Here is a 19,191-nt window from a genome sequence, read left to right on the forward strand (position 1 = left end):
TCGAATAAGCAGTTTGGAAGCCTGAACAGATCGTCTCTAAAAGAAAAAATTGTTTCCTGTCATAATTGTTCTTCGTATTTTTTCTATTAAGAATACTTGACTGTATGGCCTCTCTTTGCTAAATTTAACTATTTCAAATTATGATTTTTTTTTGTTGCTGGCAAAATTGTGTGGCTTACAGGTTGCACCATTTCACATTTATGTGGAGATAACCCAGATTTATAAATCTCATTTATATTAATTTTTTAATGCTAGAATCAAAGAAAAAAAGATTTCTGAAAATGAGTTTATACTGGCAATCCTGCAGAGCGCTATTTAATTATAAGTTACCCTCATCCTTTCCTTTAATTTTGGCCTTTTCCTATGATGGCCATCCTTTGTGACTCTCTTCTTGGGCAGGGTGGTGGCTCAGGGCTGCTGCTCAGCACAGCATCTGACAGTACCCGCAAAAAAGGTGATGTTCAGCCTTTGTGCTTTCACCATCCTACCACAAAATCTGCCACTACAGGACAAGTGCCATTCAGAGCCCTGTCTACACCCACGTGGTGAACAACCATTAACAGATATTTTGCGGAAAAGGCTGATGCAAATACTTGATGTAACACCCCCGTAATTCTCTGTACTCTGTTAATATGACCCAACAATTGTTCATGTTGATCCCTACCTGTGTCTGTAGTGTTTTGCTTAAGGGCTCTTATTGCATAAAAGTTTTGGCATACTCAAGATGAATCAATAATTATTTTCTTTGAGAATTTTCACCCTAGAACTTGCTTCAGATTTTGATGTATTATGAGAAAAATCAGCCCACAGTTTACAGAAAAAGGGTAGGAAAATAAAAGATTACAGGCTTTTTTTTCAGTATTTAGAAATGAAGTAAATATATACAATGATACTAAAATTATTTGTCTTTTTTGAAACAGGAGGAGTTGCTCAGACCTTCTGGTGATTCTTATTAGTACTGAGGTAAGTAAAGATCATTCAAGCGCTTGAGAAGCAGAAACCCTTACCACTTCTAGTTGTAACAAAAAATTTACTCTTTTCCTTCCACTCTCATCAAGGTGCTTTCATTTATTGCTCTTAAATCAATTTCAGCACAAAAGAAAAGCCTCAACAGCAAGAGACAAGCACTGTCACAGATAAATGATATCCCCCAGCTTGCCAAGCTCCTTTCCAGAAGACAGATTCCAAAACCCAGGAATCTGAGGTTCCAGAGTTGTGGTGTAAATTTACCATACCATTATGAAGACAATCTCCAAGTGATGGCACGCAATATTAATAATGTATTTGAAAACCCTCTTGGAACTTTAACACCTAGCCAGTAAGGAAATAAAATTACTACAATCTTGATTTCCTGAGAAATCAAGTAAACCTGAAAATAAACCTGCAGGAGAGATTTCATTCACCTTTTAAAAACTAGTTAATTACATTGATAAATCACAGAATAACAGAATCACTTAGGTTGGAAGACACGCCCAAGATCATCAAATTCTACCTTTGACCTATCACCACATTGTCAACTAGACCATAGCATTAACTCCCGTGTCTAGTAATTTCTTGTAAAACTCCAGGGATAATTTTCTTTTTCTCCCCCCTTTCTTAACTAACAGGCTTTTTAAAAACTCCCAGTAAACCCTGAACTTTTTCAGTGTGAGCTAGATGCGTGCATAGGGTGCAATCTCATGGGGTGCCGACAACGGAGGTGTTACAAGAGGTAAACGCAATCAAGGTGAGTGGCTCACAGGGCGGGGATTTGATCAGGATGCTGATGTGATCAGGATGCCGATGTGATAGGGTGCCGATCACAGGACACTGCCGCACACCATCAGCACGCCCCCAGGGCTGAGCCTCCTCCCGCTCCCGGGTGACGGGGCGGACAAACACTGCGTTCGACGAAAGCCATTCTTTGCCCCCCGGCTCTCCAGGGCCCGGGCGGGGCGGGGAGCGCGGCTCCGCCCGCTGCCGGTGACGTGCCGGCTTCTCCCGGGCTCTGGGCGGCGGCGGCAGCGGCGGCGGCCGAGGGTGAGCGGTGCGGGATCGGGATCGGGATCGGGATCGGGATCGGGATCGGGATCGGGATCTGTCAGACCCTTCGGACAGCCGGGGGCCAGCGGAGCGTCCGGTGTGGAGCGGGCTGTGCGGGGTGCCGGGGCTGTGTCTGTGTGAGGCTGAGGGCGGGCGGTGCGGGGTGCCGGGGTTGTGTCTGTGTTTGTGAGGCTGAGGGCGGGCTGTGCGGGGTGCCGGGGCTGTGTGTCTGAGTGTGTGTGAGGCTGAGGGCGGGCGGTGCGGGGTGCCGGGGCTGTGTCTGTGTGTGTTTGTGGGGCTGAGGGCGGGCTGTGCGGGGTGCCGGGGCTGTGTGTCTGAGTGTGTGTGAGGCTGAGGGCGGGCGGTGCGGGGCCGTGCTCCCCCGGGCTCCCCCGGGCTGCGGTGACGGAGCGGCGCTGCTCCAGAGCGGCTCGGGGAGCCCCGGGCCGGCAGCCAGCCCTGTGTCCCGGCTGCCCCGGCTGCTCCCGGCCCTCAGAGTGTGTTTTCCCCCGGTCTTTGATAGAGGGCTCCGCCGCGGTTTACGGCGCTCTAAGTGATTGCTCTGAGCAATGATTAACGCCCGGCAGGGGGAAAATTCGGCTTGAGCAATTACTAAGCTTGTTTTGGACCACTCCTTTTTGTTTGGCTATTACAAATCCATCGCCTTTGGCAACCGTGATTTAAAGATCACAGGGATGTGCAAAAGCTGTGTGTGTATATATACACATGCACGTGTTGTTATTCTTGTGTATGAAGATAATATAATATACACATTATTCTTGTATGATAATATACAAATATATAATGTATATCATAGCATGCTTTTGTATTAAATACATCGTATTCGATGTACTGCTTTGTTAGTCAGGAGACTGCCGTATTGTTATTTTTAAATTCTGTGATCTAAGTTAAGCAGCATGAGAAATGTTTAGGTAGGTATGAAGGCAGCCTATGAAAACACAGTGTGCAGTTAAAACGAACTGATTTATAAAGCAGAGGAAGTTGCAGTGACCGAGGGCTGCTGGTTTGCCTTGGGTCATGTTCTGGAGTTGGGCACAGAGGACAGGGGCAGCTGCCTGTGCTTTTCCTTGAGACGCCTGGTTTGCTGTTTGTTGCCCTTCAAGGATACGGCAGTTCTAAGTAAATATTGCCTAATTCTAATAGCAGTGTCCCAGGGATAAAGGCGGACAGAGGTGCGGAGCCAAGCTGCTGAGGATCAGGGTCTGGCTCTCTCGGGTGTGTTTGGGGCTCCCACATCACCCATGACCCAAGGGAAACTGCAGCTGGAGTTTTCATTGCCCGCTCTGCGTCTCACATTGACAGAAACAGCTCAAGTGAAGGGAAAGGTCTTCCTGTTTGTGCTAGAGACAACTGAAACTGAAAGTAATGCAAGGCAGGACTTTCCTGAATGCCACCAAACTGGACTTCCTTTAGAAAAGTGGAAACACCAATGTTTTCTTTGTGCTGAAGATGCAAATAATAATTATGCCTGACTCAGCCTAGGGTATTATTTATGATGCGTGACTTGAAATCCAGGAGTCTCCTGTTTATCATGTATATTTTGTATTTAATCTAAGGAGTTTTTAAGTTGCCTTTTAATTAATTTAAACATCTTGCATTGGTACACCATGCTTGTATTAATATAAACACATTCACCTTTATTATAGATGATGATGGTTATTATTATTATTTTATTTGGAAAATAATGATATTTAATTATTTTATTAAAAAGGAGGAAAATATTTTTAAAATATTACTACTAAGGATTTGTGCTCCCGTACCATTGCAAAATAGCTGTGCTTTTCCACACAAATGCCTGAAGAACAGCTATTCTGGAGGCAGCACCATTAACCAGTCCTGGTGTAGCTGCTTGAGCTGATTCTGTGATCTCTGCATGCTCACAGTAATGAGGTGCTTTTAGCACAGGTGCAGCACACAGGTCACACTGAGTGGTGCCCTGCTGTGCTGAGGGCTCCGAGTGTCCTGAGATTTCCCTTCCCAAGCACGATGCCATACAGAGCGAAAACTGCTGAGGGTTTGGGTCAAACTGAGCTGTTAGGCATAAGAGGAAGTGGAGCACTGAATCAAGCCATCAGTTGGCAGACGTGAGGTGACCTCTTGGGGGACTGTCACCATCGACCCAGGACTGGTGCAAGGTAGTAGCACTGAATAGTGAGGAGCAGAACATAATAAGGGTGAAGGCTCTGTTCACAGAAACTTTAGAGCCCTTACTGCTGCTGCTGGACATGGATCTCTTACCCAATAGCTCTTTCCACCCAGACAAAGGCCATGGCAGTCATCAGTTTGAACTTGAAGGGTACCAGTGCAGAAGTTGGGACCTTTCTGACCATAAAGGGGTGAAGCAGTCTTGTGGCCTCATTTTAGTCAATTTTTGCTCAATATGTTTCCTAATTGCCATCATTTCAGGCAATTGCAACTTCTCTGCTTTTATCATGCAATTTTGTAACTTCTCCATTTGAAACAAGGAAGCACATCTCTGGCAGGTTGATTTAAAAAGAAAATGCAAACAAAACCCAAAAAACCCCATAAGAACAAAACCCACACTACAGTAAATCGCAAAGCAAAATAATTGTGAACATTTACTCAGCAGCGTGGACTGCTGGGGCTGTTTCTTGCTTCCTGGGAGTAGATAGGTAGTATAAGATCGGTGACAACTTTGGTGTATCATATCTCTGCAATGTGTCACACAGATCTTATTTCCGTGTGTGTGGTGTGTAGTATGCATAAGGTTTTGGCTTTTGTAAACAGAGAAGTAAAAAAGGTCTCAATAATTCAGGATATTGTGGTTTTTTCTTTCTTCTCATTAAACGTTTTGCATCATTCTGTTTTCTAAAAAAACAAAAAAAACCCAAAAAACCAACTGTCAGCAACTTTTTTGTCCTTCTGATACTAGAAATACAAAGAGAAAAGCACAGCTATGTGTCCTACAAGAATGTCCTGACTTCTTGGCAAGACAACTGTTGGAATAGAGAGGCAAATCATGCTTCATGTCTGCAGGGAGCTACATGCACAAGTTTACTGCGTAGTGTTTGGCTCTGGATCTCTGTATCATTGCTTGCTAAATCTCTGCACATAACTTAAGAATAGAAACACCTTTCATAAGCATTCTTGTTCCCCATCCTGGGGGGAAGGAAACAAACCCAGAAGAATCCTTGATTAGTATGTTTACAAAACATTCATGTTTTGTATATAGACATTGAAGGACAGGGGGGCAAAAATAAAAAGCTTGTCATGCCACTTGGTTGGTGGCTGCAGGAGTGATCTCCTCACCCACAGAAAGTGGACTGCCATCACGATTTCCTTGTTGGCAGAAGCTCCAACTGAATCACACGCTTGGTCAACAGCTCTCTGTGCTCTTAAAATCAAGCATCTGTGGGAGGGAAAGAAGAAGCAGAGAGACTGCAAAGACAGCTTGGAGCTGAAACCACTTGCAGCAGCCCTGGCACAAACCCTCATGGTGGGAGGTGTAGAAGGAGCAGGGTCTCCTGAGCAATCCCTCTACACTGCATGGAGCACCAAAGTGCTGCCTGTGCAGCATCCAGCAACTTGGACATGGGTCAATTGCCTGATGTGCATGATGTGTGCCTTTTAAGGTGACTGTCCAGAGGGATCCAAGACACCTGTATGAGGCTGGCACATGACCTACAGTTGATCCACCCTCTTCTTGAGCAGCAGTTGAAGAGTAAGTAGGACACTGTGTGAGCATTCACAAAGACAATGAACATCTAAGTTTAGCTATATGAATCCTACTTATCCAGATTTCTGTAGACCAGGCGGAACAGTGGGAGTTTTAATGGAACATAATCCAATGATGAAATGACAAATTGTTCTACAATTCCCACAGTATTCCTCCAGGGATCCTCTTTCAACTTGGAGAAATTCAAACCAGTATTTTTCTTCTCAAGGTCTAATTAGTGAAATGTCTTCACAGAAACCTTAAATGTCCTCAGGGCTCCTGTTTTCAGTTTCCTTTCTGATTTTTTTGGGTCTGTGTTGTTCTCCACAGAGAAAGGAGCTCTAAAGGAGTGAGAAGCCCACGCTGTCTGCCAGCCTTTTTTCTGACCTTGACTTGCTCCTTGGTGTGCTCACTCCTTCAGTACTCAGGTGACAGACATAAATAACATACATACTACATTCTTGCTTGTTTTCTTCTGTTTTGCTGAAAGTCTGCAGTTAAATAGAGTATGTCTCTGGATTGCTGCTGTGCACATGTTGCTCAGGGTGTTCACATCACACTAGCACTGCATTTGGTCCTGCTGGCACCTCAGCATGACATGTCAAAGTGTCTCCCAGTAGACAAGAACCTTGCAGAAACTATTACAGCATCACCCTGTGAGCCCAGCCTGGAAGTACTAGATTGGACTGAAGGGAGTTTCTTTTTGCTCCAGCATCTTTGTGTGACTGGTGTTACAGATTGTCACAGAGCTGAGGAGCAGCTCCAAATGAGATCCATTTGTCTGAGAACAAGTAAACCAGCAATGGTTTTGTTCTGGATCTTCTCTCTGGTAACTCTTGTGTATAAAAAGAGAAAGTGATTTATCCTCCATGCCTGCTTTTTTTGTGGTATGAAGGAATTCCTTTTTCTTGGTATTGAAAGGATTTGTGGCTTAAGAAAATTACTTCTCCTTTCCCTTTCTTCTTGGCCAGAGATGTCTACAAGGATGCACTCACTTACAGCTAAAACTAGGTTTCAAAGCCAAATGTTCTGCTTCTGTAACGTATCTATTTTATTACAGAATTGACAAGAGTAATTTACCCTGACCTCTGTTTGTGTGCTGCCAACACATCCTTCAAGTTCCTACTCCTCCTTTCCCTCAGGGAGGCCCTAACTGCTCACCTACCTTGCTTCTTGTGTGCAGCAACAGTCACCAGGTTGTAAGTTTTGCCCTCTAATAGTCTCATTGCTTTAATTGTGTAATGGTGATGTGTGGTTTTAAATTAGTCATAACTTTAGCTTCCGTTTTAATGAGATCTTCAGTTGTCTTCCCAGAGGGGAAGGCTTTGTTTCCCCAAGAGCAGTGTGCCTTTTCCCAGAAGAAATGAATTTCTACTAATGACCTGAAAAGGTGTGGTGGCAATGGAGATGTTGGGAGTGGTTACAGGGAGAAGGGACCTATCTGCAAGTCTCAGGCACTATAGAACATGCTGATAATGCCAGAGCCTGTGACGTGCCAGGCACTCGTGTATAAATAGTCACATTGGCACGTAGCGTCATTGCAATCATGCTTTGACAACAGCTGAATCTAACAGCCTTGCCTCTCATGCACAGCCCAAAGACACCCTCACATGTCTTGAGACATGAAATAATGAGACTGGTGTTTAATGACTGAGACACAAGTTGTGCTCCCCAAGGATTTATTACTGCCTGGCATTTGTTAGATCTGTCTGGCCACTGGTTACAGGTATGACTGCTTGGGGTTGGGGAGACAGGAAGGCAAACCACTCATTCTGGATGAGGGAAAACCCCTTCGTCTCCCCCTCTCTGGGTGGATGAAGATGATTCACAGAATGTGCTGAGCTGGAAGATCTGATTGACCTGCTGGCTGGGAAAAAGATGTCAACAGTAGGTGTTTAATCCAGTGCTAAACCTTAGAGTAGAAATGCAAGATCCTCTCCCAGCTGAGGTATTTTTGGTGAGCTTTCCACAGCTGAATTGCAGGGTTTTTATGCCAACCCTGGTAGGTTGGTGTTAATAGTCCAGGTCAGCTTGCAAAGAAAGCATCTTGATTTTCTCAGGAAAACTACCCATCAGTATTTGCACCAAACCTTGTAACTAATGCAAGGTGACTGTAAAGATCATTTGGAGTACTGTGGACTATCTCAAATAAAATGTAAGGCAATCTTTAGGCTTCAGTTGGACTGGGAAAATAATATACTGTACTATGGCATATGTGCATAAGCAATGATTTTCTTTCAAAAATGATTCTTCCATTTACTCCAGGGTTTCCAGAGTCACAGATCCTTTGAACCAAAGTGAGTCTTGCACATTAAATATCTTTCCTTAGAGTAATAGGTTTGCTTGAAAAAATAAGGCTTTGGTATTTACAGTATCTGAACAACACTGTGACGCAGTAGTTGAAGCTCCAGAATTATTTTGACCACCTGAGGATCACTAGAGCTTCTGTCATTCCAACCTTGGGTGGTAATTGACTTGTCCTAGACATCTGAAATATAAGTTTGTTGGCAGTGTGGAAAAATCATAATTGGGTTCATGTATATAATTGCCCTTTCACTGGATTTCTGGCAAAGCTTAATATTAAGGAGTGCTGTCTTTTCATCATAAGCTTGGCTAAAACTAGATAACTTTCCAGCCTTGAACAGCTTTATTCTCTCTTTAATGTAGATAAAATTCTGGATTTCAGCAGTCAGTTGATAAGTAGCTTTTACAATTGTGAAAATTGTGTTGTTTTTAGTCTAGGTGACACCCATTCTCCCTCCTTTTCTCCTACTAGAACAATAATACAGACCCAGTCAAGGACAGTACTATCCTTACAGAGTGCTTTCGGAGTATGTAAAGCACTTGCCTGTGCATAAAGTGGTGCAGGATTTGAACCTCACCTGCAAAGGGGAATGCTTCCTCAGTAATGGTTGTTTACATCTCCAGTGGCATTGGTGACCTAATTGTGTCAGTTTTGCAGAAAAGTTACAGGCAGTGAGGAGTAGGCTGAATACCTGCAGTGGGGCTTTCCTTTATGGGCTTCCAGCTCCAGAGGGTGTGCAGTAATTGGTACCTTCTGCTCCTGCTTCATTCATTTCTTATTGTTTCATTGAGGCGCAGTGATTGCAGTTTAGTTCTGCGATCCACACATAGCCCTGGGCTGAAAAGCCATTGTCTCTGCAACATCAATGTGTGTCTACAAATCAGTAGAGCTGGAGAGGACCTCTGTGTGGTTATTAGATCCCACCAGCCATGTGATGGATGTTTAGTATGGATTTTGTGTAGGACCACAAAGTCATAGTTCAAATACATCCATACATAATGTGTAGGTTTCAACTAGTTTAGAGGTGGGATTATAGAAATTGACAGTAATTCTGTTTTCTTAAGAGTGGATTGTGCTTTTTTTGGCCTGAAGTAAATATATTTAAGTGAACTTTGAATAAGCCTTATTTAATAAGCCTTATTGAAACACAAACCAGTTTCATCTCAAGCCATTGTTTTTCTGTAGGCTCACCATACAGATCTGTGCATTCTGCTCCTTTAGGCAGCGCCTGCTCTGTGAGTGTGAAATCTTTGTCCTACTGAAGGCAGAAGCTGTTGTTCAGACCACATAGTGGTCTACTTAAGTTTGTTGTTGGAAAAATATCACATGGGTTTGGGCACTGTGAAAGCAATCTGTGGGCCATATTTGTCCTGCAAGCATTAAGTTTTCTACCTTTGCTCCTCTTACCACTTTTTAGTGAACCAGTGTTTGTTCCAGGCTGACCAGTAACTTCTTTCACTTGGCTGTGATGGCAGAGCAGTTGAGCCCAGTGCTGCTTTTCTTCTCTCCCTCCCATTTTTGTGTGTTTGACATGCATCCTGCCATTCTCTTACACTTTCTGAAAGATGTTTGCCACATCACAGATGAGCCTCCTGTGCCAGGAGTTGGCCAAAAGCTGATATCACTCTTATAAAGTCATGGTGCAGCAGTGGAGTGAAAACAACCAAAATCACATCTTAACATTCAGTTGGCACAAAATAAATGAGAAGTATCAAGGGATATGGATGAATCACTGATTTTCAGCTTGTTTTCCTTACTGGTCAATTTCATGTAAAGTTTCTCCTGCCAAAAATTGCTGTTTGTTTCTCAGAATTGTCTGCTTTCGTAATAAGTGACACTATTTAGAAGCTATTTATTTCCAAAGTACTGTTTTCATGCCACTAGCACAGGCTAGCATCTAGAAGGATAACAAAGCCTGTTAAAGAAGAGAACTGCCCAGTTGAATTCACTGCTAATACATTCTTAAATGCTTAATTTGATGGTTGATATACTCAGCTTAGAAACTAACACAGTGAGTGAATGCAGCTACACAGATATGACACCAGTCAGGTTTTGTGGCAGGGATGGGCCGTCTGATGCATTCTTCAGTGGGAGAGAGCCCAAAGAGTGAATTGCCATTGTGTGAAAGACTGGATGTCTCATCCCGTTGCACTGTTGTAATGATCCTTCACGGGCTTGGTCAACTTAAAAGATACAAGAAACACAACACTTTGAAGGGAGTTCACCAAAATGCTCTGTGGGCACGCTGCAGTATTGACTGATCTCAAGTATTGACTGCAATATTTCCTGTTCAGCTCACTGTTTTGAGCTGCAGTTATGCAGACTACGTAGGATCAATCTGTCTCAGGATGTTACTGTTTAGTTATTCATTTTATTTTTGACTGTATCTGTGCTGGGTCTTTCCCAGCCATCTCCCCAGACACGTGTCATAAGACTGGAACTTCTAATTCTGTGGTTGTGGCCAAAACTATCACTTTTGCCTTACTTTCCTCTCTGGGCACAAGAACAAACACTTAACACTTCCTGGACTGGAGCAGGTAGCATATAGAAAAAATAGTTGTTTTGGTAGAATAAGGAAATCCGCAGCAGGAAAAAAACAAGCTAAAACTTAGTGCGACCTAACAGCAATTCAAGCAGCTGACAAAAATTGTATCATAAATTAAAAGAGAGTTTGAAATGAGCAAAAATGAGATATTTCTGGCACATGAGATTCAAAGTGTTCCAGTGGGTGAGTCAGGAAGGAAGGGGTCAGGTGATGGCAGCCTCTGCAACTGAGAGACAGAGGAGGAAATGTAGTGATAAGACTGCATGGTGTTTGCTGACTTTTGCTCTGCTTACTCAGCAGCAAAGACACAGTTTCCATCAGCCCTTCTTTTCCTGTGATAAGTAAAAATCAGTTATTGCAAAGAAACCTTAAAAAAGATACTATTTTTAAGGCAACTTGATTTGATTTAGTGCAATGACATACTTAATTCTTGAGAGAAACATGAATTTTTGTAAGAAAGGCAGACATACATTCTCTGAACCTTCCTCCAGAAGCAGCATTCAATATTTTTCTTAGGAATTTAATCTGTGCTCTGAAATACTTATACTTTAGTCTCTCTTCACAACCCCCATCTTGTTGGTTTCTAAAAGTGACAGCTGTCTGATATGTTGTTTGTAACTGGCATCATGTAAAAAAATACCTAGGGCTGGCTAACCTGTCTGTGTTGGTGTACCTAACAAGATCTGATCATGGTGTATGAGTGCACAATGTGTACATCCTCATCATCACTTATGTAACTGAACAGAGCTGTCACTTGGAAAGTACACAGGTGCTATGTGGTTTAACCTGAAAATTACTTGCTTCTTTCCGTTTTCAAAGGTAGTCTCAGTGCCAGTGGTGTGCCCATTTTGTGTAAATATCAGTAAGAAGCCTAGTGTCTGTCCAGTATTTTCCACGTTGAGTACAGCTGAAAAGATGGTTGAATGTGCTGGCTTGCCAAGGTTGCTGTTTCGTCTGAAATTGATTTTTCCTAGCTCAAGGGATCTCAAAAGCTCTCCAGAGCAGTCATGCTTCCTGAAACTTTACCTCGAAGGTCACCAATGCTTCCCTTCAAAGACTGCCTTATCTCTTTGTCAGCCTTCTGAAAATGTCCTAGCAACAAAATTTGTGATTAGTTATGCCACAAAGTAATTTTGTGTAGTTTAATCTACTTGTGTATCATAAGAATTGGAAAGAGTAGCATAGGCAGGCTCACATGGCAGACTAGCTTGACAGGCTGCCTGGAAGGCACAGGAGTTGGAGCTGCAGGAAAGTTTTGAGTGGTCCCCAGGTTGCCTGCAGAAGCTGTGGCAAGCATTAGCCCTCAGTAATAAATCATTACCATGACCAACTCTGGGATGTACTATTATTGCAGTAACTTGACCCACAATGCTGTTCTGTTGCTGTTGCCTGAAAGCCCAAGATGCCAGTGTTAGCCTTACCAGTATTTTCTAATATGAGAAAAACAAAGTAATAGATGCTCTGGGATCAGCAACCCACTGAAACTGCAGAATATCCACGAAGTCCTTTGGTTGTGCATATGCCTGCAATTTGAGCCTGAAAAACAAAAACCAAACAAACCCACCAACACCATCCCCCCCAAAAAAATCCAAACCAACAACAAAAAAAGGAAAAACATGACAATGAGGAAACCTGTGATGCTCTCTCCTACTGTGAACAGATTTCTAAGTACTTCTTCCTTGTTTATCTTTAGGCTTTTAGTGGTTTCAGAGAGGCTTTGGGTGAGTCATGCTACTGTCCAGCTATGTGGTATTAACTTGAAGCAATTCAAAGTGTGGTATAATACCACTGTAATTGGAAATGTGACCCACACCTGACACTGTAATCCTTGTGATGTATTTATTTTGGAGGGTAGAGGGAAATTAGTTTCATTAACTCTTTGATGCTCAAGTTCCTCTGAAACAAATGAAAATTTCTTATATGGTGTCTTAGAGGTTTTTTTGGTTTTTTGTTTGGTTTTTTTTTTAGTTTGTTTTTTTAAATTATCTGGATTTATTCTTCTGCTAAGACATGTCTTAGTAGTTGGGAAGATTGCAGGACAAGGGAATGGCTGACAAGCTGTCTTATACCTGGTGGCCATAAACAAGCATTTAGAAACCAAATGTAGTGAAATCCCATAGGAAAGAGTAGTTAACTAAGCATCTTGGCAACAGTGGCTAGGAATTTCAAGTGTAGCCACAAAGGCATGATATTTGGCGATGCCTTTCTATACTGCATTGTGGCTGAAGGGAAGGTGTGTGAATTCTTTCAGGGTTTTGGAAAACTCTTGTTATTTTAAAAGCAGTTTGGACAGTGTGCTTGTTTTTTGTTCAGCAATGAAATGATTCTGCTCCTATTGTAATACAGCCCTGATGAAACAGGTACCTTGAGCATGGGAAGGGAGAAGAATTTGCTCAAGTTGTATTTCATTTTGTTGACTTCACTAAGCAGGCTGAGGACCCCTGATTGTTGTGTAGAGTTTAGATGAAAATGCTGACGTCTTTCATATCCTTTTCACTTCTGACCAACAGATCCTTATAGTAATCTGCTGAGGGAGGGTGAGGCAAATAACCATCAGGATACATGAAAGAAGGAAAGATGCTCTGTGATCTGCAGTCTGGAGTTTCAGTCCTCACCATCTGGTTCATGAGCAGTGAGGAACGGAAGTGAACTCATGACTCTGTGACTCTGATCAGTGCAGTTGGGTTGACCCCAGGTATTAAGGGAGAACAGGGGAAGTAGAAGACATTTGTTTATGCTGAATTTGAGTTATTCTGGATTGACTGAAAGTCCCTGCTTGAGGAACAGAATTTGAATAAGATTTTTCCCATCGCAAGAGCAATAGTTCTGTGATAGCCATGTACCTGATTAGTCTAAATGCCAAGCTGTGTTAGGATGTGGTCAGTTTGGCAACCCAGAATGGTACACGTGGCATACAGTCATACCTATATAGTTTTCTTTTTTTTTTTCTTCAAAACTGAGGAGAAAGTCCTCAAAGTGTTGCCTATTTCTTGTATTCTGAGGTTGCAGTGTAAGTCACATGTATGTCATTGCTATACTAGAAGACCTTTCCATGGATATATACAGTATATCGGTATATTTGATCTTATGATTTCAGGCACTTTTGTTCCATAAACAAGCAAACATTGCTTTCTTCCACTTGTTATCCTTTCATTTGAAACCTATGGTAATATTTCATCCGTGCTTCTGACTAGCTATGTGTTAGTACTAAGTGGGGATTTTGCTATTTTATTTCCTACTCCCTTGGAACTGCAGTGGTGCAGATATCTCAGGAGATGCTCTTTCTGCATCAGTGACTTCCCCTGCCAGTGACTGACCTTTAAGAATTAGTCCAGAATTTGCTTCTCCAAATAAAGTGAATGCTTCCTGAAAGAAATTTGCATTATCATATCCCAAATCTTAGTAGTAATGTTTTAGCATGGAATTGAGTTAATTATAGGTTTGGGGTTTTTTTGAACTCTTCAGAGATAGCATCTTCTCTTATTCTTCTTGTTCCTTTCCCTTCCACCGTTACCCCTGCATTTGTATTTTCCTTACAAATCCACATGGATCACTTGCCTTTCAGGAACATAGTGTGGCCAGGTGCACATGGCTATGTTCTCTGATAATAAGCTTCTTGATAAGGATGAAGCTGAACTTTCTACAGGTTGTAAATGAAAATTATTATGACTTTTTTTGAGTCTTAAAGTGAGCAAAACATAAAATGCAAGAAAGACTTGTAAGCATTTAGAGATTCAATTTTCATCACTCTCTCTCTCTTGGTCATACTGAGGCCTTGAATGAAAGTTTCATTTGATACTGATGATGGGAACAACCTTGAAAGCACAGCTGAGGACTTTGCTTGTGACTGAATAGTACTTTCAATCATCACCAAGGTCTAAAAATAAATCACACTTCCCCATTAAATGCTGAAGGTGGTCATTTAGTTATATGATTAGAAATAAGCAAAGGTGGATGGATGGATGAGCTGACTTCCAGCATTTATCCTTGAGAGCAGGCTCTGGCCACATGGAATCCATGAGCACTCCCAGAGCAGATAAGGATATTGCCCAGACCACTGCCCAGCAATGAGTGAAATCGTAAAATTTCAGTGCAGCTAAATACAGTTACTAGTGAGGCAGCCAGGAAGGCTTGCATTTGTTCATGCTGTTCTTAGAGCAAGTTGACCTCTTTTTTGTCTATGCTGCTGCTTGAGTTTTCATCTTTCAGTTTGAGAAAGCTGGGGAGAAATTACTTCCTCCTTTAGGAGCAATCCATCTACATGATAAAAGGGTATTTCCCTAGTAATATTGAATTATCTGTTTTAATTTAGATTTTAAAATATAAATTAATCTTTTAAATATGAAGTAAAATATAATATTTTATATTATTTCTCTGTTACCCGTAAGAAGAGCATTGCAGTTTATCTGTTTTCTCTAAGAAAAGCACTGCAGTACTTGTGGTTTTTTTCCCCCTCTTCTTCCTGATTCTTTTTTAGGCACGGGAAGTATGGCAATTCATCCTACGTAATCTTTTTGCTTTTGAGTGGTTGTGGTTGGCAGTTGTGGAGCTGTTCCCTGGCAGTTTTGTTGGTTATGCAATTAAGAACCATCAAAAATATGTACTGCAAGAAGTAGTTATTATACTAAATATATGAAACTAATAAAAGAAAAAAGTCTTCAGACTGATAATGGATCAGAAGCAGAACAAAAACATACTCAAAGCAATGTGGGGGGGGGGTTTCCCAGTCACAACAGAAAGCATTTTATCAAAACTACAGATCTACCACTGGCTTTTTTGATTCTGTTTCCCAGCACTCGTTCATTTGCCTATCAGAGGAAATTTTGTTAAGAGTAAAAAGACCAAAAGCCTTCTGTTTGTCTTCTGGTAGCTGCTTCTCTCCATCAGTGGTATTTTGGGTAAGTTTTTTCTCAAGATAAAAAGACCACTTCTTAAACAGAAGTTTCACTGGCTTCACTCTGTTCTGCTTCACTGGCTTTTCTATGTGTTACAGAATATATCCCCAGATATATATCTTGCTAGCCGACAGAATATTGCATTCAGTATGTTTGCAAGTGCTGCAGCATGACTGGGCAATCTCACTGAAATCAGTGAAAAAAGGCAGCTTTGGGGGGCTTGTGTTTCCAGTACTGATTTTTTTTTCCAAAAAAAAAAAATTACTTGATGAAAAACTGATGTATTTTAAATATATTAGGAAGCTTTTTGGTGTTGAAATATTAATTTTTTGCCATTAAATTTTTAAAAGTGTGGTGGCTGTTTGGAGTTTAAGCTGTTCTTGCTAACCTGCACCAACACATAATTCGGCCATTAGAAAAAGAGATGACAAAATGAAGCATGCTATTTCAGCCTTGTCATTCACAAGCAGTGTTAGGAATGGGATATTTTGGGCTTGCATAATTTCTCACTTAAATCAGCTTAGAGACAGGAGAGAAGCATGCTGCAGAATTTTATGGAATAAGGATATGTAACTGGAAAAAAAAATTTGAATTGCCATTTTGAAAAGAAACAACATATTTAACCAGAGCAGAAAGAAGGGAAGATAACATCAAACTATATAGGTTTACAACTATGCTGAATGGGGAGAGATAGCAGAAAGAATCTTCTTCAAACAGCCTGAGCCCTGCACAGTGTTTTTTGTCTGTACTCAGCACTTGTGAGGCTGCACCTTGAGTCCTGTGTCCAGTTCTGGGCCCCTTGCTTGGAGAAAAGACATTGGGGTGCTGGAGAGTGTCCAGAGAAGGGCAGCAGAGTTGGGAAAGGGTCTGGAGAGTGAGTCCTATGAGGAGCAGCTGAGTGAGCCATGGGTGTTTAGCCTGGAGAAAAAGAGGCACAAGGGGGACCTTGTCCTCTCTACAACCACCTGAAAGGAGGCTGTAGCCAGTCACAGGACAAGAGGATATGGCCTCAAGCTGCCCCAGGGAAGGCTCAGGTTGGAGAACAGGAAGAATTTCTTCACAGAAAGGGTTGTTAAGCATTGGAATGGAAAGCCCAGGGAGGTGGTGGAGTCACCATCAGTGGAGGTGTTCAGGAAACAACTATACGTGGGCCTTAGTGCCAAGGTCCAGCTGACAGCACGGTGGTCAATCAAAGGTTGGACTTGCTATCTTGGAGCCAGCTTAAATGATTATGCAGTTCCATGAAAGGTCTGTGATGTGTGCTTGTGCTCTCCTGTGAGGTAAAAGCCATTTACCTCCCCAAAAAGAAGGTTCTTAATATACTTTTGCATTAACAGCAGTTAGAACCAGTGAGCCAAATTCTTATCCCCACCTTGCAGAGGTGCTTGATGCTGCTGAGCCTGTGCAGCAAGAAGTGTTTGAGTGCTCTTCCATAACTTCAGCTTGGAACATGCATGCCAGTTAAGCATAAATAAATGGAATTTAAGAAAATTTGAGTGTGTTTTTGATATTCATATTTTATCAGTACCATTCTAGCTATAGAAGTGAAATGATGGCCTTATCTTTCTGGAAATGGGAGCTGTACAGTGGCACCCTCTAGGATGAGGTCTTATGTATGGGCATTTTTATTTGGAAACAGAGCATCCTATTTTGATATAACTGATCCTGTAGAAATTTGACAACAAAGTGTTTGTTCCAAAATTATTTCCTGGTCAAAGAAATGTATGTGTGCTTATCTTTGTGCCCTGTTCTATTCAAATGGGTGGAGTTTGTAATTTGAAAGTATTTGTAAGAGGCATTGGGCAGGGGTGGGGTGTTCAGCACTCTTGGCTGGGCTTGACCTAAATATGTTATATAATAAGAGCAGCTTCAAGCTCTGTATCACTAAACAGGAGGTGGTTTGTATCTAAGCTGGCAAGTAAATGAAACTGTCCTGCTCTTCTCATGTGGGAGCAAATCATCCTGTCTTTTGGACTGCAGACACAGTTAAAAATTTATTGGAATTTTCAGCCAAGATTTAAAATGTAAGTTAATGACAGGATGTTTCAATTTGGTCTAATTATACCTTTCCCTACATGGAGGTTTGAAAACCACAGATGCTGTGAAATTTAGCCTGAGTTTTAGCTAGCCTGCAGGATCCAAGCAGTTTGTGCCTTCAGTTCTCTGAGTTTCAGGGAAGTGGTTGAGAGGGGCACTTGATTCTGTTGACTCAGATGTTTTAGAGTCTCTGGACCTCAGCTGCAGTCACTCAAACCTGTGCTTGAGCACCTGGGAATGAGGCAATGCAGCAGTGCCTCGGCTGTGTTTATGCACCGGGAGTGCTGGCTGAGCAGAGCTGTTGGGAGGTTGGTACAAGCATGAACCCTGAGATGGCTCTTGGAGCAGAGCAGAAAAGCACTGACTTCCAGAGATCAACAGGCATCACTGCACTGTCAAGTATGACAAATATATAGAGCAGGGGACTAGCCCAGTGCTTCTAAAAAGGGATTATTTTTAAAACTAATAAATTCGGAGATACAGTTAATGTGAACGTGTTTTCTGCTATATATGGCACTAAGCTTGGCTCTTTTCATTGTCTACTAAAAAATAGCAAAAGTGATAATGACCTTTAAATAACTACTAAAGGCCAATCTCATGTCTATTCTGGGGTTTTTTTCAGGTTGATTTTTTTTTACTGCAAACCAGTGAAGATGACACCAAAACATGAAAAACAGGTAAGTCGTATCTAAGCTTTAATAAAAAAGGATTCAAGTTTGGTGGCTGTGGATTGAATTTCATTAAGGTTTGCATGGATCAGAGAAGATTGGTTGTATTCTTCATACTATTAGTTGCCAGGATACAGAATATTCTGGAATGATGCAGTGCCAGTTCCTTCTGTAAATGTCTGATGGAAGAATCAGATATTCATTCAGAGTAAGTGACTTTGAATAAGGGGCTCAGACACTGAGATAGGAGAGAAGGATTTTGATGGAGTCTTCTTTTTATCAGTCTTTAGGTATTTTATAGGACATAATGGTTGGAGCTGGGTCTGAACTCTGATTACCAGCTGCATGCACCGCAAGAATCCCACTTGCATGATCTCTCCTGCTCAGTCCAATAAACGTTAAAAGTTTCAACAAATTATTTTGTCTCAGCTGTTAGTCTCTTATCAGCCTCACTACACAGCATGCATGGAGTGAAGACGCCAACACCCACAGCATGAAAAGCCCCACGTCCTTTGTGGCTTATCCTTTTATTAACAGGCAACCTGATGGGATATGCTATTTTTCTTGGAAGCTTTGTGGAAAATTACTCTTCTGGGGTTATTGACTAATCAGATGTGTAACAGGAGCACAAGCTTATCACCTGACACAGTCCCGATCACAGACATTTGAATTAAAATGCAGCTGAAATGATTAATACAAATGAACAACCAATGTGAGATTGTTTTTATTCTTCCTTTTTGTGGTAGATTTTCCCCCCATATTAAAAATAGATATTTCCATGTCAGATTTCGTTTTTTCCAAGTAGGAAAATGTTAGAGACTTCTGAGGACACATTTTTTGTGGTCAGATTCTATATAGAAAGGCTTCTGCCTTATCCTTGTCTCTGAGGAATCCATTGCATTATGCAGAAATATATCCAACAAGAGAAAAGAGAGAGGGGAACAAAAAAGAAAAATAAAACTGAAAAGAGAAAGATTTCTTGTGTTTGCTTCAGCTGCTTTCATGGGGTATTTTTCCTTTTG

At 41.8% G+C, this 19,191-nt stretch overlaps 1 protein-coding gene across 5 annotated transcripts in view; it reads left to right on the top strand.

Moving 5' to 3' along the window:
* The first annotated feature begins 1,954 nt into the window (after nucleotides 1-1,954).
* The window catches only part of SNX10 (sorting nexin 10), a 35,918-nt gene continuing 18,681 nt past the window's right edge, over nucleotides 1,955-19,191 (top strand). Inside the window, exons 1-3 of one of the 5 annotated variants that reach the window (XM_085050967.1) lie at nucleotides 5,600-5,725; nucleotides 15,363-15,467; nucleotides 18,124-18,178. In XM_085050967.1, the coding sequence (XP_084907093.1) occupies nucleotides 18,155-18,178 (24 nt within the window). In that variant the 5' untranslated portion in view covers nucleotides 5,600-5,725; nucleotides 15,363-15,467; nucleotides 18,124-18,154. Of the gene's footprint in view, nucleotides 2,020-5,599; nucleotides 5,726-12,690; nucleotides 15,468-18,123; nucleotides 18,179-19,191 lie in introns of those variants that run through there. The other 4 variants (XM_085050970.1, XM_085050971.1, XM_085050968.1 and 1 more) reach the window with 4 other exon arrangements.

This window comes from Lichenostomus cassidix, chromosome 2, assembly GCF_008360975.1.
Source record: "Lichenostomus cassidix isolate B80296 chromosome 2, HeHo_3.0, whole genome shotgun sequence".
Classification (NCBI taxonomy): Eukaryota; Metazoa; Chordata; class Aves; order Passeriformes; family Meliphagidae; genus Lichenostomus; species Lichenostomus cassidix.